Consider the following 24039-nt stretch of genomic DNA (forward strand, 5'->3'; position numbering starts at 1 on the left):
GTCAGATAATACTCAGTTTCTTCCTGAAAATGATTGCAATCACAAATTCTTTGGTATTATTATCTTCATTTAATTTGCTTGCAAGGAAAAAACACAAAAGAGAATGAAGCAAAAATCAAATCATTGATCATTTCACACAAAACTCCAAAAATGGGCCTGACAAAAGTATTGGCACCCTCAGCCTAATACTTGGTTGCTCAACCTTTAGCCAAAATAACTGCGAACAACCGCTTCCGGTAACCATCAATGAGTTTCTTACAATGCTCTGCTGGAATTGTAGACTATTCTTCTTTGGCAAACTGCTCCAGGTCCCTGATATTTGAAGGGTGCCTTCTCCAAACTGCCATTTTGAGATCTCTCCACAGGTGTTCTATGGGATTCAGGTCTGGACTCATTGCTGGCCACCTTAGAAGTCTCCAGTGCTTTCTCTCAAACCATTTTATAGTACTTTTGGAAGTGTGTTTTGGGTCATTGTCCTGCTGGAAGACCCATGACCTCTGAGGGAGACCCAGATTTCTCACACTGGGCCGTACATTATGCTGCAAAATTTGTTGGTTGTCTTCAGACTTCATAATGCCATGCACACAGTCAAGCAGTCCAGTGCCAGAGGCAGCAAAGCAACCCCAAAACATCAGGGAACCTCCGCCATGTTTGACTGTAGGGACTGTGTTCTTTTCTTTGAATGCCTCGTTTTTTTCCCTGTACACTCTATGTTGATGCTTTTTCCCAAAAAGCTCTACTTTTGTCTCATCTGACCGGAGAACATTCTTCCAAAACGTTTTAGGCTTTCTCAGGTAAGTTTTGGCAAACTCCAGCCTGGCTTTTTTATGTCTCGGGGTAAGAAGTGGGGTCTTCCTGGGTATCCTACCATACAGTCCATTTTCATTCAGACGCCGACGGATAGTACGGGTTGACACTGTTGTACCCTCGGACTGCAGGGCAGCTTGAACTTGTTTGGATGTTAGTCGAGGTTCTTTATCCACCATCCGCACAATCTTGCGTTGAAATCTCTCGTCAATTTTTCTTTTCCGTCCACATCTAGGGAGGTTAGCCACAGTGCCATGGGCTTTAAACTTCTTGATGACACTGCGCACGGAAGACACAGGAACATTCAGGTCTTTGGAGATGGACTTGTAGCCTTGAGATTGCTCATGCTTCCTCACAATTTGGTTTCTCAAGTCCTCAGACAGTTCTTTGGTCTTCTTTCTTTTCTCCATGCTCAATGTGGTGGACACAGGACAGAGGTTGAGTCAACTTTAATCCATGTTAACTGGCTACAAGTGTGATTTAGTTATTGCCAACACCTGTTAGGTGCCACAGGTAAGTTACAGGTGCTGTTAATTACATGAATTAGAGAAGCATCACATGATTTTTCAAACAGTGCCAATACTTTAGTCCATCCCCTTTTTTAGGTTTGGTGTGGAATTATATCCAATTTGGCTTTAGGACAATTCTTTTTGTGTTTTTTCATTGAAGACAAATTAAATGAAGATAATAATACCAAAGAATTTGTGAGTATTATCTGACAGAATTGCAGGGGTGCCAATACTTTTGGCCACCACTGTACCTACTTTGTGAGATTTATACTTACAATGTGTCTGGACTATACAGAGAACATTGCAATTGAGAATAAACTTCTATAGAAAGGGGATCATGTGGATGTTAACAACTCATCAAAGAAGATATCAATAACCGTTCTTAGCAACATGTGGTGCACAATTAATGCAAACTGCAACTGAATCCATAATATAAGAGGAAATTCGAGTGAACTGATCATTTCAGTTTGGTTAAGTTGGAGTAATGGTGTGGGGAATGTTTTCTGTGCATATCCTGTGTCCTTTGATACCCACGCATGGATGTTTGGAAACTAGGGCTTACCTAAGCATTGTGGACGACCAAGTTCATCACATCATGGCAGCTGTTTACCCTGTGGTAGAAGGTCAATGCCCCATGCCACAAGGTTTTGTAAAAAAGAATCCAGTATTCATTGCCCAACATTTCAACACCAACTGTAATCATCAACAACAACAAATTTTGGAGATTCTGATGGCCACAGAGGTTTAATGCTCTATTAGATGGGTGTCTCAAATAATGGGGCTATTTAGTGTATGTTTTATACTTGGTGAAGATGACAGAATAAAGTTGACCATAGCCATTAGATGTCTGTATTTTCTCACAACTTTCTGGTTGTGAAGACTGTTGGTTAGAATTAGGAGCCGACAGGTTGGATTTATACAGGAGACCAACAGCTATGTGATAACTACTGCTGTCATGTCATTTGTGGTCATCTTGTTAATTTATAATATTTTCTGTTCTTTCACACAACTTTTCCATTTTCCATATTTATAATATTTGTTTCAGGGTAAAGATCTGCCCCATATTAATACTACAGAGACATATGTGATGGGTGAGGAGCAGTGTAAAGAGGAGATTCCTACAGATAACTACACAGGTGAGTAGTAACCACTAAATGCAGAGAAGTCACAGATTTTATTCATCTAGATGCTGATAAAATTATATGATGAATTTTTACAGTATATTACTCAGCATTTTTATACGTAATTATTTTTTTATATTTACTGCATTGTTTTTGCAAAATGTAATTAGGCAAAATTGAAATGATGCTTTTCAGAAAAAAAAAGAGAGAGTTAATCTCCGTACATTGTATTCTTAATGAACGGAAATATGATTGCTGCATCCAATCACTCGTCACAGCCGCGATGCATTGGTCACCACTGAGGTCAGTGCCAGGCTGAAGTGGTTCCAATTTTATGCTGATTATTAGTGATAAGGTGTTATTCGAGCACACTCGAGTCCTAACCGAGAATCTTCGGCATGCTCGTCAAATGGCTGCATGTCTTTCGGCTATTAGACAGCCTCAACACATACAGGGATTGCTTGTTTGTTAGGCAATCCCTGCATGTGTTTCTTGTGTCTAAAGGCCGCGAGACATGCAGCTGCGGTGCACCGAACCTATTTGACGAGCACGCCAAAGATACCCGGTTAGGACTCGAGCGTGCTCGGATAACACCTTATCCGATCACATACATGCATCACTAGTGATTATGCCTTATTGTTTTATCATACGCTGGACCATAGTATTTCCAATTCATGTGATAGAATAATTTTACTCTGGATCTCTTTACATTTCTTTTAAATTACTTAATATGAGACGCATGAAATAATAGAGAATCTGCAAAGATGCTGGAATGTGCAGCTTGTAGATCATGCGATTGTTCTGATTAATGTTTTGAGTAAAGTCAGCCATTGTCTCCAGGCCGAAACTGATTGTCATATTCAACTTTTTTGCATCAAGGGTGAGAGCAAAATAAATCTAACTGGATTTGCAATAATTCACAAAACAAAATCCAGGATCTTGCTACAAACTCTGTACCTCTATCAGAGACAATATGCAATGCTTGATGCAGATGAAAAATGTAACTGAGGACAGGCTGGTGGCTGTAGGAAGATCTGTTAGAAGAAGTAAACCATTTTGAAAAAATCAGTCCACAATCAGTCAAATAGCTGTACAGTAATATAAGCTCAGTAATTCTGTTATAAAGTCCATAGTGATATGGTTTCTTGAGAAATCAGGAACAAAGGTACACTAGTGGCCAAAATTGAGGCAACACCTGCAGTTTTTCACCATCACCAATATTTAATGAAAGTTTTCACTGACATACGTACTTGAACACATGCCCTCTTCTGCGATATGTATTCTATGTTTGTTTATAGTGATCTGGGTGTGATTTGGACCGATATTGTGCCAGCAGTATTAGACAGGAGTAGTCACCTAAGAAGAGAGCCAAAGCTGTTACTTTAAGAGAAGAAGGGTACAGTTACCATGAAATTGCAGCACGAATTGAAAGAGGGATCTCACCGGCCAGCGTTCTCAAAGTGTGTAAGCGGTTTCAAGAGACTGGTTCGATAAAGAATAAACCAGGTAGAGGAAGGAAGAAGGCTACAACTCCCCAGACTGATAGAAGAATTGTTAGAATCGCCCCAAATAACAGGCAAATTGCCTCTTCAGAGAAAAAGAGGACTTGTACTCTATAGCGCCACCTATTGGAAGCAGCAATCCTACAAGTCACAATCAACCCTTTAACAAGTCCTTTCCCAGAGGAGCATTGCATGGCGAATATGCCTCCTTACCTTGACGTGCCAGAGCTGGTGTGTCACTCTCCATAAGGAGAAACGTTACCCCTTAGACCCAAATAACAGGAAATCAACTGCTGTTGACATCAACAAGGAGCTTGTCAACACTGGAGTGACAGTGTCCGATTTGACGGTTCGACGACGAGGTGTTAAACGCTGGGTTAAGAGCCAGAATACCACGTAGAAAGCCATTTTTTAATGCCTCACAGTGTCAGAAACGTCTGCAGTAGGCCAAAGAACGTTCTAAATGGACCATTGAACAATGGAGAAATGTTTTAGGGAGCGATGAGACACGCATATCCATCTTTTGCAGCGACGTTGTCCGCTACGTTTGACGACCTGGAGAGGATTACTTGCCAGAGTGTACAGTATCTACCGTGAAGCATCCTCTGAGTGTTATGGTATGGGGCTGCATGTCCAGAGATGCAGTAGGTAGGCACAGTTAATGCTGAAAAGTACATCAAGAAAGTCCTTCAGCCTAAACTCATTCCTTCGGCACGTGATGTATTTGGTGAAGGGACACCATTTATTTTTCAGCAAGATGGAGCCCCATGCCATACAGCTAAAAAATGTCTCTCTTGGTTCAAGGACAAAAATGTCCAGCTATTGAATTGGCCAGGAAACAGCCCAGATCTCAATCCAATTGAGAATCTCTGGGCTTGGCTCAAAAGAGCGGTGTCAAAACAGCGGGCTTCAAGCAAGCAGGAACTCATTGCAGCCATCATCAAATCATGGTTTCATATCATTACATTATCTGATTTAAACAAACAGGTAGATAGCATGCCAAGTAGATGCCAGGCAGTTATCAAGGCCAAGGGATATCCAACTAAGTATTCACATTTTAGTGCTAGATATGAAAATAGGACAAATAAATGGCTTTTCTCCCACAGTCATTTGAGTGACAATAGTGTCCAATTTGTTGACAAAAGAACAAATTTCCAGCTAATATTGTGTTTCTATATGAGATTTTGTTATTTCTACTTAAAAACTTTACTGTGAAATCAAAAACATTCATGAAATTGGATTTGTATTGGTAAAATGCAAAAAAATCATAAATCTTGAGGATGTTGCCTCAATTTTGGCCACTAGTGTAGTATCTAGCCGTAATAACACCACAAAGTCCCAGTCACGGGGGCACGGATCGTGGTCACTTGGCAGCTTTTAAGATGGTTACTTTGAACAGGTTTGGAGCTAGTTAACTGCTGTACAGGGATCTGGACTTACACAGGTACCCCTAGACTGGGGACAAGGAGTCAGTTGCTGTTCAATGGTGCAAGCTGGCAGGAAGAATTGTCAGGGAGCCAGCTCAGAACCAGGAGGTAGATATCATCAAACAGGAGAAACGTTAGTAAAGAAGCCAAACTCAAAAACAGGAATATCCACTAAGACACAGGATCTGTGATACACAACCAGAGCAATTTAGGTTATAACTGGCAGTGGGAACTGATTCTCAGGAGTTTACATAGTGAGAAGCCCAACCCAGGGCAGCAGGAAGCTGCTGACTAACAGAATTTAACCCCAAAGCTTCGTAATTGCCTAGAGCCACAAGTCCCAGGAGTAAAACAGGGCTACTGAATAGTCATCCTGTGCCGGGCAGCAATTGAAGTTGTAATAACAATGACAGGCCCCAGCACGGATTCCACAGTCCCTGTCATCTTCACATGTGGTAGGCCACTAGGATTTTAAAATCCAATGTCTTGTATACATCTGGATGTCAACTTAGAGAAATGTCTCCAGGTGTTAAATATCACACGGGAAGGAGGATCAAAGCCATTGGTCTGAATGTGCAGTTGTAATGCAGTACTGACAGGTTACGTTGGTGCAATATGCAGAGGAACAGAGGCTGTAGAGACTAAACAGAAACTGGATCTGTTGAGTCCACTAAGAAGCTGGAGGGTCAGCAAAGAAAGACTGATGAGGGAAATTCGAGGTAGTAGCACATCTGAGTAGACTTAGTGATGGGGCAGAGTATGTCACAGAGCCTTACATGGAATGCATAAACGGTACAGCAGAGCCCAGTGAGGTAGCGGAGCTAAATATTGCAGAAGGGTCAAGGAGAGAAAACCGAAGAGTTGAGCAAAGCAGTATAGCTGAATTTTTCAAGAAACTGTGGCAGTGTAGCACATTTGAACGGTACATAAAAGCTAGGTGAGAGGCTATGTTACAATGAAAACATTAAAAATTGCCAGTCTTGACGAATTGGGGCCATTAAACGAAGCTGCAATGTGCAGCTCCATACATTGTGTAGCGTCCACTTCTGGGTACTGCTGAACAACTCCTGTTCTCTTGAATTTGAGCTGGTCTGTAATGCCCAGCAGTCTGGCCCCCACCAATCTGAAATTGATGGCCTTTCCTAAGGATAGTTCATCACCTGGACAACCCCTTCATAGCACATTTTAGATGCAACCTTCAACTTAATAATGACCACGCTTTTAGGTTAACGATTAATGAGCAACTCTTGAGCTCGTTCCAGTCAGTTGCTTACTTTTGTGTATTACTAGACTCTTGCTAGATAGTATTGAAATGATGGAAAATGGCCCCAGGCATATCAACCGCTACAGGAAAGATGTTCAACCATGATTTTGTCATGAATCAGCTCAGAAGATTGTTCAAGTGAAGAAAGATCAGGTCTATAGACCTGAGCCACCAGAAATGATCACTTATTGATTTCTCTGATATCTTATGATGTAGTCTATGTGCTGTGATATATCTGTAAGATGAAGTGAATAATTCCAGTTTAATCATCAGGTGGTAAAGATGTTTCACCCATTCAGTGGAAAATCCCAGGTCTGTTTTAGGCAACGCCTACACAATATCCTATCCAGTCTGAGAACAAAGTCATGGCAGTCTACAGAGAATCAGGGGTTGGATAGTAAAGCATCAGTTTCTTCTAGATCTGACCGTTCTAGAAGAAATTGTCTTCAGATGTTAGAATTGTTTCACTGAGAATTTATAATCTGAACTCAGAGCAACAGTTTCCTGCTAAGTGTCCACCCTGACGTAAATATAGAATTCTTCTTTCTGCACTTCATTTAGCTCATTAACCCCTTCCCGACAACCTATGTACACTTATGGATGCCGGGAGTGAATATATTGAGCAAGCTAAGGAGCTAAGCCCGCACCATACACAGTAATTGCTGGATCTTATACAGATCTATCAATGCAAAAATGTAAAAGTTATGCGTTTCAGAAAAAGTTAACTGATTTCTTCAACATTTATCATTTTTTAAAGCACTGAAATATAACTTTGGTATAGCCATAATTGTATTGATCTTAAAAGCAATGTGGTTTTTATCGCTCAATGAAAGTTGTAGCAAAAGAACAAGAGGTTTCTTACTTGTCTTTTTACCATTTTTCCATTCTTGGAATTTTGTTTCCAGCACATTATATGGTAAAGTGAATATAATTATTATGGTAAAGGTATACAGAACTATAACTCATCCAACAAAAAAAGACTTTGTACTTCTATGTCATAGTTACATAGGTTGAAAAAAGACCTAGGTGCATCAAGTTCAAACGTCCTACACCTATTATACATTTTGTCACTAATTTAACTATAACCCACAATGTTATGTGTATCGAGGAAATCATCCAGCCCTTTTAGTGTCGGTCATTACTACCTCCTGCGGTCAGGCATTCCACAGTATGACTGCTCTTAGGCTGTGTGCCCACGTAGCGTTTTTCAAGCGTATATGCTGCGGAATTTCCGCAGCGTAAACGCTTGAAAAACGCATGTATATCCGCACCCCATGGTCCCCAATGGCATTCCGCAATGTCAATGCCCATGCTGCGGATTTTTCCGCAGCGTATATGCTGCGGTCAAAAATCCGCAGCATGTTCATTATTTTTGCGGAAGCGCAGCGGAATCAATGTGCGGATGGTACCCAAGTCTGGATGAGAGGAGACTCTCATCCAGACCTGGGTACCAAAGAACCTGTAAAAAAAAGAATAAAATAAAGTTTATACTTATCTTCTGATGTTTTCCCTCCGTCGCGCTGTTGTCTGAAGGACCTGCCACGTCATTGAGTCATGTGACCCACCACATGACTCAATGACGTCACCGCAGGTCCTGCACACAACAGCGTGAGCCGCTCAAGACTCCGGACGGGGCAGAGAATGCATCGGAAGGTGAGTATAAAGTTTATTTTTTTATTTTTTACCATTCTGAACAAGTTGTCAAGCACTTTTCCAAGTGATGCTTGGAGAAGTGCTTGATAACCCGCATGCGGAAATGCATGCAAAGACGCCTCACAAACGCTTCTACCTGGCGGGAAAACCGCATGTAATATCCGCATGCGATTTTCCCGCCAGGGAGAAGCGTAAAAAATATGCTTCAGGTCCGCAACGTGGGCACATAGCCTAACTGTAAAAAACCCTTTCCTCTTTAGGTGCTGGAATCGCCTTTCTTCCATCCATAATGAGTGCCCCTTGATCTTTAGTATAGTCTTTGGAAGGAATAAGTCATGTGCCAGTACTTTGTCACTGTAAAATAAAAAAGTTATGGCTCTTTTAAGAAAGGCAGGATAAAACATGAAATGCCAAAATGAAAATTGGCCTTGTCTTGAAGAGGTTAATGATTTCCAGAGATAACTGCTCTGCCGACTCATGAGGGAGAGTGAATATAAAATACTAAGCGTTGTTTGGTCAATTCATGCTACAAATGCTACTTGCATTTGTGGATTGCATGGCCGACTTTGATCGCAAACAATGATTTCTGGAAGTATTCCTGAGCCCAAACAGTGATTTGCACGACTGACTCATGTCTATTTTTAATGCAGTGCCACCATAGGAACCGTACATCATGAAAATCCCAATACTGACCATTGGCTTTGTACCCTATGTGAATGGATTTCTCCAAGATCTCTGAATCTTCTGATGATATTATGTACTGTAGATAATGGTATATTCAAAGCTAAGAGAATCCATGAACTTAGTTTTTAGTTTACGACAAATTGCATACAGTTCTAGGTGTGAAACTAGGTGCAGGCCAAAGGAGACAATGGGTCCAATGGATTTCTGATATTCACTCTTTAACAGGGATTTAGACTTCATTGCAGAGAGTCTCCAAGTCATCCCAGGAATTGGTCTTCGACTTGCAGGTTTCAGCTTATGACAATAACTAGGTCAAAAGATTGAGTTGGGTCATACCCAGTAGTCAGGCAGATCTAAGCAGGGAATGAACCTGGAAGCAAGTCAGAAGCAAACTAAGGTCAATTTAAGCAATAGTACAACCACAATTGCAAATAAATTGGGACACTGTGTAAGATGTAAACAAAACAAGAATGCAATAATTGGAAAATAGTAATTTTTCCATTTCATTTGTAAAAAATTAACTCATTAAGAAATTGATGGAAGGAACACAACCCAAAAAAGTTAGGCCAGGGCTGTGCCTACCATTGTGTAGCGTCCCATCTTATTTTTACAACAGTCTGTAAATGTCTAGGAAGTGAAGAAGTTTTGCTAGAGTTTTGCAAAATAATTTTTATCCTAATTTTGACTGATTTAGGATTCTAGCTGTTCAACAGTCCGGAGTGTGGTGAAAGGACTAGACTGTACACGGCCAGTTCATTACCGAACTCTTCTTCTGCAAATCCATGTTGCTGTGATTGATACAGTATGGGGTTTAGTATTGTCTTTCTGAAAAACATAAGGCCTTCCCTGAATGGAGCATATAATTTTCTAAAATCTCTATCATGCTCAAAATTGAGAGTCCCTTTTAATTTGTGTAATCTGCCTATGCCACAGGCAATAATGCAACCCAGTACCATCAAAGATGCAGGAACTGTGTGTTGTTAACAAGTTGAGTGGTCCCTTTCCTTTTGAGTTCAGAACACAGCATCCTTGGTTTCCATAAAGAATTTTAATCCAATCCCGGAACAGTTTTACATTTTACCTCAGTCCATTTTAAAAGAGCTATGGCCCAGCGAAGACAGCAGTATTTCTAAATTGTGTTGCTCTAGGGCTTCTTTTTTGCATGACAAAGCTGTAACTTGCATTTGTGAATGTAACATACCTGGCGGCGTCCTTGCATAGTGGTCCATCTCCCACTGTGCAAGAGCGCGCACTTGATCTCCAGTCCAGTTTGCTAGCCTGGCTTCCCTCCATGCTGTCTGTTTGCCTCTGTGTCTGCTGCTTGGGCTTCCGATCGCTTCCTGCTTTTTGTGCCTGCTGCAGACACACCCCTTGTGCGTCCTCAGCCTATTGCTGTCTGCCATCTGGTATTTAACCCAGCTGCTCCAATGAATCCCTGCCTGAGCATTGTGTTCTGTCAGTTGGCCTTTGGTCACTGATATGCCAGGTCCCGTTTATGTTTCCTGCCTTCGGTATCAGTTCCCGTGTCTGAACTGTGTCCTGTCTGTATTATCTTCTAGCCTGTTGTCTTCTGCCTATCCTGGAGGCTGTATTTCCAGGCCTGTGTGAACCCGCTCCTGTATCTTGCTGCTGTGTCTGTTCTTGTCTGAATACTCTCCTAGCCTGTTTTGTTTTTCTCTATGTCCGAACTTTCCCTTTTTCTGCAGAGTCTGAACTCGTACCTAACTCCTGCTCGTTGTCACTGTACTTCCGTTTGTGAGTTTGTGGTCCACTCGCTACTTCTCTGCAAGTACCCTGTGGGTATCTGGTTCTGCCTTTCCCTTCTAGTCTGTTCCGTGTGTACAGAGCCCTGTCCCCACCACGTCTGCGGTTTCGCTTTGCTCAGCCCTGTCCACCGCGTCTGCGGTTTCGCTTTGCTCAGCTCTGTCCACCGCGTCTGCGGTTTTCGCTTTGCTCAGCTCTGTCCACCGCGTCTGCGGTTTTCGCTTTGCTCAGCTCTGTCCACCGCGTCTGCGGTTTTCGCTTTGCTCAGCTCTGTCCACCGCGTCTGCAGTTTTCGCTTTGCTCAGCTCTGTCCACCGCGTCTGCGGTTTTCGCTTTGCTCAGCTCTGTCCACCGCGTCTGCGGTTTTCGCTTTGCTCAGCTCTGTCCACCGCGTCTGCGGTTTTCGCTTTGCTCAGCTCTGTCCACCGCGTCTGCGGTTTTCGCTTTGCTCAGCTCTGTCCACCGCGTCTGCGGTTTTCGCTTTGCTCAGCTCTGTCCACCGCGTCTGCGGTTTTCGCTTTGCTCAGCTCTGTCCACCGCGTCTGCGGTTTTCGCTTTGCTCAGCTCTGTCCACCGCGTCTGCGGTTTTCGCTTTGCTCAGCTCTGTCCACCGCGTCTGCGGTTTTCGCTTTGCTCAGCTCTGTCCACCGCGTCTGCGGTTTTCGCTTTGCTCAGCTCTGTCCACTGCGTCTGCGGTTTCGAATTTGTCTCCCAGTCTGTACTGGACCCTACCCAGCCTGCGCTCTAGTCTGCCTGTTCCTGTATTCCCCGGTGTGGGTCAACAGCCGTGTCCGGAGTCTGACCTGGAGTAGACCCTGGTTCCTCTGCTCGGTTCCTCCCTGGTGCACTGGCGTCGTATGCCGTCTTGCGACCTTGGTCGGATCGGGCAGATACTTAGTTACGCCCCTCCAGGCACTCTCCGGTTCATTGCACAGTGGAATCACTACATAAACACGCACACGCCAGTCAGTCCGGGCGTGTGCATTACAGCATGCTCAGGCCATGGTTCCCATTGAGTCCCACGGCCTTCGCTCTCTGAGACGTTTTCCAGCGAATACGTGCATTAAAAATAAATAAAATTATTATTTTTTTTCCTTAGCTGAGTTCCAGGCGAATTACGCAACCGTCCAGATGGATCTTTCTGCACTCGTTCCTGCGGATCCGCCACGTTACTATGGGGATCCAAGACAGAGTCGTGCATTTGTGGAGCAATGCATGCTACACTTCAAGTTCTACCCTCTATGTTTTCCCACAGATCGGGCTAAGGTGGGATTCATGATGTCTTACCTAGCGGGTGATGCCTTGAATTGGATCACCCCCCTATGGGACGCACAGGATCCTATCGTCCTGGACATAATGGCCTTCCTGGTGGCCTTTCTAATGGTCTTCGATGATCCTAACCCGGAGGCTCCTGTTGAAGCTTCACTTCCCAATATCCCGGAGCAGCCCCGATGGGTAATGTGTGTGGGTAGCGCAATAGTCCTCCAGCCCAATGAGACTACTGCCCACCCAGAATCCTCACAGGGTGACTACACTCTCCGGAATACTTCTCCCAACCTCAAGAGGCAGTCCAGACGTGCTAGACGTAGAGGCAAGCCGTCACGCCAGGGTCTGTCCTCCCTGAGACCTCCTGACCCTAACCTTGAAGTCCCTACTGAAGCTTCATCTCCCTGTATCCCGGAGAAGCCCCAACGGGTAATGTGCGTGGGTAGTGCACCAGTTCTCCTGCCCGAAGAGACTGCTGCCCACCCAGAATCCACACCGGAGGACCCCCTGTTGCCTCCTGAATCCCCCGGGATACCACTTGATGACTATTGGAGAGAGACTTCCCTATACTCTGCACCTGTTACCTCGCCCGCTTCGTCCAGTGAGTCCGACCTAGTGTTCTCCGAAGCAGAGGTTACCCCCGAGTCTCTACACCCCTAGTACCAGGCGGAGGATCTCCAGTTGACTCTTGAACCCTTCGGGGTGCTACCTGGTAGCGAATGGACAGAGACTTTCCTATACTCGGTACCTGATACCTCGGCTGCTTCATCCAGTGAGTCCGACCTAGTGTACTCCGAAGCAGAGGTTACCCATGAGTCTCTACACCCCTCGTACCAGGCGGAGGACCTCCAGTTGTCTCCTGAACCCTTCGGGGTGCTACCTGATAGCGAATGGACAGAGACTCTCCTATAATCGGTACCTGATACCTCGGCTGCTTCATCCAGTGAGTCTGAACAAGTGTACTCCGAAGCAGAGGTCATCCCCGAGTCTCTACACCCCTCCGACCAGGCGGAGGACCTCCAGTTGTCTCCTGAACCCTTCGGGGTGCTACCTGATAGCGAATGGATAGAGACTCTCCTATACTCGGTACCTAATACCTCGCCCTCTTCTTCCAGTGAGTCCGACCTAGTGTACTCCGAAGCAGAGGTTATCCCCGAGTCTCTACACCCCTCCGACCAGGCGGAGGACCTCCAGTTGTCTCCTGAACCCTTCGGGGTGCTACCTGATAGCGAATGGACAAAGACTCTCCTATACTCGGTACCTGATACCTCGCCCGCTTCTTCTAGTGAGTCCGACCTAGTGTACTCCGAAGCAGAGGTTACCCCCGAGTCTCTGCACTCTTCCGACCTGGCGGAGGACCCCCAGTTGTTTCCTGAATCCTCTTGGCTACCACCTGATAACAAAGAGACAGTGACTTTTCTACACCTTGTACCTGATACCTCGCCCATTTCATCCTGTGAGCTTGACAAGATGTACCCCGAAGCAGAGGTTACCCTCGAGTCTCTGCACCCCTCCAACCCGTCGGAGGGCTTTCAGTTGTCTCCTGAACCCTCTGGGGTGCTACCTGATAATAAGTGGAGAGAGACTTCCTTGTGTGCTATTCCTGGTACTCCACCCATTTCGTCTGTTGCTGAGGATGGTTGGATAGGAGGTAGCATCCTAGCTAACCAGAGGAGACCAGTTTTTCCTGTGGACAGTGGAAGTGATCTCCTTGAAGTAAAGGATTGGCCCTCGAATTCCCTGCGGAACATTCTGGCAGGCCTGAAGAAGAGGGGGCGTAAGGGGGGGTACTGTAACATACCTGGCGGCGTCCTTGCATAGTGGTCCATCTCCCACTGTGCAAGAGTGCGCACTTGATCTCCAGTCCAGTTTGCTAGCCTGGCTTCCCTCCATGCTGTCTGTTTGCCTCTGTGTCTGCTGCTTGGGGGCGGCGCCCGATCGCTTCCTGCTTTTTGTGCCTGCTGCAGACACACCCCTTGTGCGTCCTCAGCCTATTGCTGTCTGCCATCTGGTATTTAACCCAGCTGCTCCAATGAATCCCTGCCTGAGCATTGTGTTCTGTCAGTTGGCCTTTGGTCACTGATATGCCAGGTCCCGTTTATGTTTCCTGCCTTTGGTATCAGTTCCCGTGTCTGAACTGTGTCCTGTCTGTATTATCTTCTAGCCTGTTGTCTTCTGCCTATCCTGGAGGCTGTATTTCCAGGCCTGTGTGAACCCGCTCCTGTATCTTGCTGCTGTGTCTGTTCTTGTCTGAATACTCTCCTAGCCTGTTTTGTTTTTCTTTATGTCCGTACTTTCCCTTTTTCTGCAGAGTCTGAACTCGTACCTAACTCCTGCTCGTTGTCACTGTACTTCCGTTTGTGAGTTTGTGGTCCACTCGCTACTTCTCTGCAAGTACCCTGTGGGTATCTGGTTCTGCCTTTCCCTTCTAGTCTGTTCCGTGTGTACAGAGCCCTGTCCCCACCGCGTCTGCGGTTTCGCTTTGCTCAGCCCTGTCCACCGCATCTGCGGTTTCGCTTTGCTCAGCTCTGTCCACCGCGTCTGCGGTTTTCGCTTTGCTCAGCTCTGTCCACCGCGTCTGCGGTTTTCGCTTTGCTCAGCTCTGTCCACCGCGTCTGCGGTTTTCGCTTTGCTCAGCTCTGTCCACCGCGTCTGCGGTTTTCGCTTTGCTCAGCTCTGTCCACCGCGTCTGCGGTTTTCGCTTTGCTCAGCTCTGTCCACCGTGTCTGCGGTTTTCGCTTTGCTCAGCTCTGTCCACCGCGTCTGCGGTTTTCGCTTTGCTCAGCTCTGTCCACCGCGTCTGCGGTTTTCGCTTTGCTCTGCCCTGTCCACCGCGTCTGCGGTTTCGAATTTGTCTCCCAGTCTGTACTGGACCCTACCCAGCCTGCGCTCTAGTCTGCCTGTTCCTGTATTCCCCGGTGTGGGTCAACAGCCGTGTCCGGAGTCTGACCTGGAGTAGACCCTGGTTCCTCTGCTCGGTTCCTCCCTGGTGCACTGGCGTCGTATGCCATCGTGCGACCTTGGTCGGATCGGGCAGATACTTAGTTACGCCCCTCCAGGCACTCTCCGGTTCATTGCACAGTGGAATCACTACATAAACACGCACACGCCAGTCAGTCCGGGCGTGTGCATTACAGTGAATTGCATGGTGAACTGTGTTCACAATTCTTTTGGTTGTTTCTGAAGTGTTCCTGAGCCCACCCAGTGATTCGCACAACCAAGTCCTGCCCGTTTTTAACTCAGTGCCGCCTGAGGGCCGGTAGATTATTAGCATCTAATTTTGTGCGCATGGATTTGTCCAGAATTGCAAAATATTAAGATTTTAGAGTCCTCAGTGGTTGATACCTTTTAATGGCTAACTGAAAAGATGGTAACAAATTGCAAGCTTTCGAGACTACTCAGGTCTCTTCATCAGGCATAGTATGACACAAAATCTGAAGAGTTATATATAAGAGTTTATACACAATAGGACACAGAAATAATGCAATAGATGAGACAGGTAACGTAAAGCAGAGCTATTACTGTGGGAGAAAGATAAACAGTTCTGACTGTAAATATTGGATAGTGATTGGGGTTATGATGACCCCAAAGTTCTGAGAAGCACATTCCTTAATTGATGTAGAATGACATAAATCCATGCGACACATTCATTCCTGCTCTGAAGGTGTCAAAGGTCACCATGAGTTTATATTCCCAAATTTTTCTGTCTCTCTCAGATTTGAAATTATCTTTTAATACCAATAATTTCATGTCTGTGATGTTGTGATCAGGGAAACAAAAATGCTTGGCCACAGGTAGATCTATTAAAGGTAATAGACACTTTAATAAATAAATGTTATAAAATATTTATTAGCATTATTATGCCTAAAATACACTGTTATTGAATAATATCAATGGTTTTATTTTTGGCAGATGACTGTACCAGAAGCTCAAAGGAATATATGATATTTCCAGATGTTAAAGCAGATGACTGTAGTATCACACCAGATGCATATGAAGATGAAGAGTATGCCATTACCCAAGATATACCTCAAGCCTTTTACAGCATAGACGTATCATCAGATCCCCTTCAACAGGTTCTTTCTACTGATTCATCACAGACTTTTAAACAAAATAAAAATAACCAAAGGGATGGTAAACATCAAAGAGATCAGGCAAGAAAGAAGCCATTTTCATGTTCAGAATGTGGGAAATGTTTTACAGACAAATCAACTCTTGGTACACATCAGAGAATTCACACTGGGGAGAAGCCGTTTTCATGTTCAGAATGTGGGAAATGTTTTACTCAGAAAACAAATCTTGTTACACATCAAAGAATTCACACAGGGGAGAAGTTATTTTCATGTTCATTCTGTGGGAAATGTTGTTCTCGCAAATCTAATCTTGTTAAACATCAAAGAATTCACACAGAGAAGAAGATCTTTTCATGTTCAGAATGTGGGAAAAGTTTTAATCAGATATCAAAACTTGTTACACATCAGAGAAGTCACACAGGGGAGAAGCCATTTTCATGTTCAGAATGTGGTAAATGTTTTAATCAGAAAATACATCTTGTTACACATCAGAGAAGTCACACAGGTGAGAAGCCATTTTCATGTTCAGAATGTGGAAAATGTTTTGCAAAAAAATCAACTCTTATTAGACATCAAAGAATTCACACCGGAGAGAAGTTATTTTCGTGTCCAGAATGTGGGAAATTTTGTTCTCAGAAATCTGATCTTGATAACCATCGGAAAACTCACACAGGAAATAAGCAATTTTTATGTTCGGTGTGTGGGAAATGTTTTTATCAGAAAACAAATCTTATTGCACATCTGAGAATTCACTCAGGGGAAAATGCATTTTCATGCACAGAATGTGGGAAATATTTTCCAAACAAATCATATCTTGTTACACATCAGAGAGTTCACACAGGGGAGAAGCCATTTTCATGTTCCCAATGTGGGAAAAAATTTACAGTGAAATCAAATCTTGTTACACATCAGAGAGTTCACACAGGGGAGAAGCCATTTTCATGTACCCAATGTGGGAAATATTTTACAGCTAAATCAAATCTTGATAAACATCTGAGAAGTCACACCGGGGAGAAGCCATTTTCATGTTCCCAATGTGGGAAATATTTTACATCTAAATCAAATCTTCTTAGACATCAGATTATTCACACCTGAAAAAAAAAAGATTTTCATGCTGAGAATGTGGGAAATGTTATAATGAAAAATCAATTTTTGTTGCACATCAGAGCATTCACATGAGGAAGTCGCCATGTTTTTTCTTTTTCCTTAATTACACAGGAATGCAAAATTTGTGTTTATGAAAAATTCTTCAAATCCAATGACTGATTCTTATGTTTTCTTATGCCCTGATTTAAAAAAAAACACTTCTATTTCTAACCATCACGTATGGATTTTGCACAAAACGCACGTGAAATTAAATAACAGCGAGATGAACAAGAAAAATCTTTATTGTAGCCAAAAATGTACACAATATTATATATAAAAATGTATTGAACATTCATTCTGTAACTTTACTGAAAATTAATTTTTGTGCCTTTTCCTTTTCTCTTCATAGCTTCTCTTGATACTTTTTCTCTTTTATAAGGCCTGTGGATCTTCTCTGTGAATCATCCAGCAGTAGTCCCATATCATGTTTACGTTCTATCTACCTTGATATCATCGTTGCATCTCCTTGATATCCTGATGAAATCTTTCTCCTTGCTCTTTGCTGTCAGCACCAGTCTTTTAAGGAAAGTTGTCCAAATGGGATTGGAAAAAGTGTAACTTCAAATTCATCAGACAACCAAAGCTTTCAGCATTTTTTCCACCATGGACTTAAATTTTGGATCTTTGTTGTTACCGAGAAATTTCTTCACGACTTCTTTAAAAGAATCCCAAGCCCTTTTCACAACAGCCTTTATTTTTGTTTTGAAAATGTCCTTCATGAGTTTCTGAATATCCAGACCCACAAAAAAAAGCCTTCCTATACTTTTTCTTCAGACAGTCCCTGAAACTTAGTACAAAGATACATAAAAGTCTCTCCTTCTTTCGGTAGAGCTTTCACAAACTGCTTCATCAGTCCAAGCTTAATGTAGAGTGGTGGCAGGAGAACTTTAGTGAGATTAACTAAACTTTCTGCAACTATGTTCTTGAGTCCAGGTTGCAAAGATGTTCTTGTTGGTCAACTTTTTTGGCTCCAGTGATGAGTCCTATCCAGGTTGTCACATTCACACAAAAGCATTGGTACTTTATGTATCCTCCTTGCTGCCCAATGAGCAAAGAGAGAACTTTCAGATCACCACATATTGACCATCCTTGATCCTCTTAGTTAAAGTTTAAATTCTCATAGCTTTCCTTTAAGTGCACAGAATGCCCAACAGGCACTAAAGCATGCTTGCTGCCATTGTGCAGTGGCACAGCTTTCAGACTTTTTTGGGCGAATCAATAAAGATTCTCCACTCGCTCTTATTGTACTCAACGTAAAATTTTTCCATCAGCCCAGAAACATCACTGTAATACACTAGAGCACCGTCTTGAGTAAAAGTATGGAAGGAATTCCTTTTCTCTGCTTCTGTACCATGCAAAACAGGTACCAGGAGCTAGCAGGTTCTTTTCCTTTATGCTAGAGCCTGAAAGTTCTGCAAAATGTTTAGGAAGATCCAAGTCCCTGACTAAATCATTTAGTGTGTAAAAAGCTGTGGCTCGTTGGGACTAGGGTAAAAGTCTTCATCATAATCCTGCTCTTTATGTTCTGAATCAGGAGTATTCTCAAGTTTCTCTAGAGGTGAAGGGACAGGTATTCCTGGACCATGAGGCATGGGGCGAATTGCTGACGAGAGGTACTGGTATATAATTTCCTTCTAATTTTTAAGGTTGAATCCCTCCACGTTTCACGTACAAAAGTAGCAGTCATCACTATGATTTTGCAGTTCCCTCCAGATCATAGACATGCCAAAACAAAAGCTCTCTTTCTTCCCTTTAAACCATTGTTGTAGTTCTTCTACACAAACAGGACACACTACATGTGGAGCCCACGACTTGTCCTGATCACCTGGTTTTACACCAAAGTAAGCCTTATACACTTTTCTAAAAAGTCCCTAATGTTCCTTTGTTGTTACTCTACTACAAAACAACCGCAAATGTAGAAAAAAGTTGTTGAGTGACTTACGACATTGCCTTGCAGCCCTTTTGATCAAATTTTTAGAAACAGAAGTTTAATCCACCACAACCATTAAATACTGAAAGGAATTGTGGTAAGCACACCACCACACTCTTATGAACTCTGTCTAAAAGAAAATTTGCCTTTGCTCCCCATAACTAATCACAGTGCACATTGACAGAGGGGAGAGGCCGGGGAATAGTGGGAGAACAGGTGGATTAGTCGGGCAGCTGAGTTTAGGATAGATTGGAGGGGTGCGAGAGTGTTAGAAGGGAGGACACAAAGCAGGAGGTTGCAGTAGTCAAGGCAGGAAATGATGAGTGCATGGACTAGGGTTTTTGCAGATTCTTGATAAAGGAATGTACAAATCTGGGAAATATTTTTGAGTTGGAGTCGACAGGAAGTGGAAAGGGCTTGGATAATGTGGCTTGAAGGAGAGATCAGAGTCCAGGGTTACCCGAGGCAGCAAGCTTGCAGGACTGGGAAGAGTAAGCAGCCATTTATTTTAATGGATTGGTCCATTGGGTGGTTGCATCAGATGGGGGAAAGATGATGAATTCTGTTTTGTCCATATTAAGTTTCAGAAACCAACAGAGAGGTAGGATGAAATAGTGGACACACAGTGTGGGATTATGGTTAGTAGGGAGGTGATATTGCATCCAGAGAGGTAAATCTGTGTGTCATCAGATCACAATAACCATATAAACATAGAAAGGTAGAGTTGGAGAGGACCTCCATGGTCATCTGGTCCAACCCCCTGCTCAATGCAGGATTCACTAAATCATCTCAGACAAGATATGTCTGTCCAGCCTCGGTTTGAAGACTTGAAGGAGAACTCGCCACCTCTCGTGGCAGCCTGTTCGTCTTGTTAATGACCCTCATTGTCAAAAAGGGTTTTTCTAATATCTAATCTGTATCTTCTCCCATTCAGTTCCATCCCAAAAAAATAAAGCTGATCCCTCTACAGTGTGACAGCCCTTGAGATACAGTGCGTTGTGAAAGTATTTGACCCCCTAGAACTTTTCTACCTTTTGCCACATTTCTGGCTTCAGACATAAAGATACAAAATTCTAATTTTTGGGGGAAGAATCAACAACAAGTGGGACACACTCATGAAGTGGAATGAAATTTATTGGATATTTTAAATTTTTTTAACAAATTAAAAACTGAAAAGTGGAGCGTGCAATATTATTCAGCCCCTTTACTTTCAGTGCAGCAAACTCACTCCAGAAGTTCAGTGAGGATCTCTGAATGATCCAATGTTGTCCTAGATGACTGGCAATGATAAATAGAATCCACCTGTGTGTAATCAAGTCTCCGTATAAATGCACCTGCTCTGTGATAGTCTCAGGGTTCTGCTTCAAGTGCAGAGAGCATCATGAAGACCAAGGAACACACCAGGCAGGTCCGAGATACTGTTGTGGTGAAGTTTAAAGCCAGATTTGGATACAAAAAGATTCCCAAGTTTTAAACATCTCAAGGAGCACTGTGCAAGCGATCATATTGAAATGGAAGGAGTATCAGACCACGGCAAATCTACCAAGACCCGGCCGTCCCTCTAAACTTTCATCTCGAACAAGGAGAAGACTGATCAGAGATGCAGCCAAAAGGCCCATGATCAATCTGGATGAACTGCAGAGATCTACAGCTGAGGTGGGAGAGTCTGTCCATAGGACAACAATCAGTCATACACTGCACAAATCTGGCCTTTATGGAAGAGTGGCAAGAAGAAAGCCATTTCTCAAAGATATCCATAAAAAGTCTTGTTTGAAGTTTGCCACAAGCCACCTGGGAGACACACCAAACATGTGGAATAAGGTGCTCTGGTCAGATGAAACCAAAATCGAACTTTTTGGCCACAATGCAAAACGATATGTTTGGCGTAAAAGCAACACAGCTCATCACCCTCAAAACACCATCCCCACTGTCAAACATGGTGGTGGCAGCATCATGGTTTGGGCCTGCTTTTCTTCAGCAGGGACAGGGAAGATGGTTAAAATTGATGGGAAAATGGACGGAGCCAAATACAGGACCATTATGGAAGAAAGCCTGTTGGAGTCTGCAAAAGACCTGAGACTGGGACGGAGATTTATCTTCCAACAAGACAATGATCCCAAACATAAAGCAAAATCCACAATGGAATGGTTCAAAAATAAATGTATCCAGGTGTTAGAATGGCCAAGTCAAAGTCCAGACCTGAATCCAATCGAGAATCTGTGGAAAGAGCTGAAAACTGCTCTTCACAAACGCTCTCCATCCAACCTCAATGAGCTCGAGCTGTTTTGCAAAGAAGAATGGGCAAGAATTTCAGCCTCTCGATGTGCAAAACTGATAGAGACATACCTCAAGCGACTTGGAGCTGTAATCACAGCAAAAGGTGGCGCTACAAAGTATTAACTCAAGGGGGCCGAATACTTTCACAATGCACTGTATTTGCAGACAGCTATTAAGTCTCTTCTCAGTCTTCTCTTTTGCAAGCTAAACATTTCCAAACCCTCTAACTGTTCCTCATAGGACATTGTATGCAGACCGGTCACCATTCTGATCGCTCTTCATGAACTTGCTCCAGTTTCTTCATGTCTTTTTTAAAATGTGGTGTCCAGAACTGGACACAGTATTCCAAATGAGGTCTGACCAAGGAGGAGTAGAGGGGGATAATTAATTCACGTGATCTAGACTGTATGCTTCTGTTAATGCAACCCAGAATTGTGTTTGCCTTTTTTGCTGCTGCATCACACTGTGGACTCATGTACAGCCTGCAATCTATTAGTACACCCAAGTCTTTTTCACATGTGCTGTTGCTTAGACCTATTCCTCCCATTCTGTGTATTTTTTTTCCATTTTCTTGCCCAGATTTAGGACTTTGCATTTCTCCCTGTTAAAAACCATTCTGTTAGTTGCTGCCCATAGTTAGTTTGTTCAGATCTTATTGAACCCTTTCTCTCTCTTCTCTAGTATTAGCTATACCTCCTAGTTTTGTGTCATCAGAAAATGTAATCAGTTTACCCTCAATTCCATCATCTAAATCATTGATAAAGATGTTGAACAATACAGGACCCTGGACAGAGCCTTTTGGTACCCCACTTGAGACATTCTTCCAACTAGGTGTGCAGCCATTTATGACTGATCACTAAGCCAGTTATGAATTCACCTAACAGTTGCCTTGTCCTTTCCATAGTTAGTCATTTTTTCAATAAGGATAGTATGAGATACTTTGACAAATGCTTTGCTGAAGTCAATATATAATATATCTACTGCGTTTCCCTGATCCAGCCAGTCAGTGACTGTGTCATAGAAGGAAATTAAGTTAGTCTGACATGACTTATTAGTTACAAACTCATACTGGCTTTGGTTAATCACTTAATTCTCATAAAAGTACTTGCATACATTTTGTTTAATAATTTGTTCAAATATCTTTCCTGGTATAGATGTAAGGGTCACATCTATAGTTCCCTAGGTCCACATTCTTCCCCTTTTTGAAGATAGGGACAACATTCCCTCTTCTCCAGTCTCCTGGGACTTCTCCTGTTCTCCAAGAATTTTCAAAAATTATGGAGAGTGGTTCAAAAATTTCCTCGGTTATCTCCTTCAGTACCCTAGGATGTAATTCATCTGGACTTGGAGACTTGAATTCATTTGTTAACTAAGTAGTCCCTCACTATCTCTCTGTTTATAAATAGTGTGGATTCTTCTATTTCTGAAATGGTACAGTGAAGATCAGTTGATGTTACATTTAATTTCTTAGAGAAAACAGATACAACATAGGAATTTAAAAGTTTGGTGTTCAATATGTGTGTAGGCGACTTCCAAATATGTGTTACCAGTCTCGGTAAGATGCAGCCCATCTCTAGCAAGTAGTCCATCATATAGGTAATTCACTCCGTGATCCAGAAATCCAAATCCTTGCTGACTGCTTCATCGGCGTAGCCAGTTGTTTACCTGTAGAATTTTGTTCCACGGCCATCCACTGAGATGATGGATGAGAAGACCACCTGCGCTCCCAGTTCTTTCACTTTTTTGCCTAAGTCTTCAAAGTCACTGCAGATGGTTTCCAGGTTCTTTCTTGTGGTGTCATTTGTCCCCACATGTATTAGCAGGAATGGGTAGTCATCTGTAGATCTGAAGAGTCCTGCTATCCTGTCAGACACCCCTTTGATTTTTGCACCAAGAAGAGCACATTTCTCTTGAGATTATATCCGGTCTGCAGCTTTCATTTCTTATACAGCTGAGGTAAAATGAAAGATATAATATGATTGGATGCTATGGACACCAGCACACTCTTTGGAAGCTGGGTTAAGAATATCTTCTCTGCCCACAGCAGCCATTCACAGCACAACATCCATTTATTTCTATCCAATCTAATAACACTAAATGTCATGGAAAAAGTCAGTGTTTGTGAAAAATATGTACGCGATGGAATTTTTTTTCGATATTTTTACTGAATTCAACAATCAAATGTATACATAAATAACCTCTTTTCAAACAATTTTACCATTGCAGACCTGTGTTATTGTACAAGTTGCAAACATCAAACTGTTGCAGTCAAAGTAAAGTCATGTGTCACAGAAGAGAAATGGAAAGCATCTAAAAGCACTAACTGAGGGTTAAGTAATATTAAATTATCAATAAACATTTGTAATCAAAAAGCAAATAGAATCTAAATAACTCTCATACACTAAATGGGCCCCTTGATAGATACACCCATAGAGTATTTCGTTGGACCTTCTTTAGTCTTATGAACTACAGCATTTTGCCTTGAAATAAAAGTAGGAATATTGGCCCATGCAAACAGGTTCGCTTCTCACAGGTACTGCAAAAATGGGACCACTACTTACTGAATTTATTTATTTTTCCTTTATACATCAATGGCAATGGAACTGGTCATTTCCT

The 24039-nt window shown here is 42.9% G+C and overlaps 1 protein-coding gene across 3 annotated transcripts in view; it reads left to right on the forward strand.

The window, feature by feature from the left end:
* Positions 1-23635, forward strand: part of LOC141272093 (uncharacterized) — a 41630-nt gene extending 17995 nt beyond the window's left edge. For all 3 annotated transcript variants that reach the window (XM_073682400.1, XM_073682401.1, XM_073682399.1), the window contains 2 exons: positions 2362-2452; positions 15910-23635. In XM_073682400.1, the coding sequence (XP_073538501.1) occupies positions 2362-2452; positions 15910-17165 (1347 nt within the window). In that variant the 3' untranslated portion in view covers positions 17166-23635. The remainder of the gene's footprint in view (positions 1-2361; positions 2453-15909) is intronic.
* Positions 23636-24039: the final 404 nt, after the last annotated feature.

Source organism: Phyllobates terribilis, unplaced genomic scaffold (assembly GCF_046119375.1).
Source record: "Phyllobates terribilis strain yellow unplaced genomic scaffold, ASM4611937v1 Scaffold_5__5_contigs__length_657084704, whole genome shotgun sequence".
NCBI lineage: Eukaryota > Metazoa > Chordata > Amphibia > Anura > Dendrobatidae > Phyllobates > Phyllobates terribilis.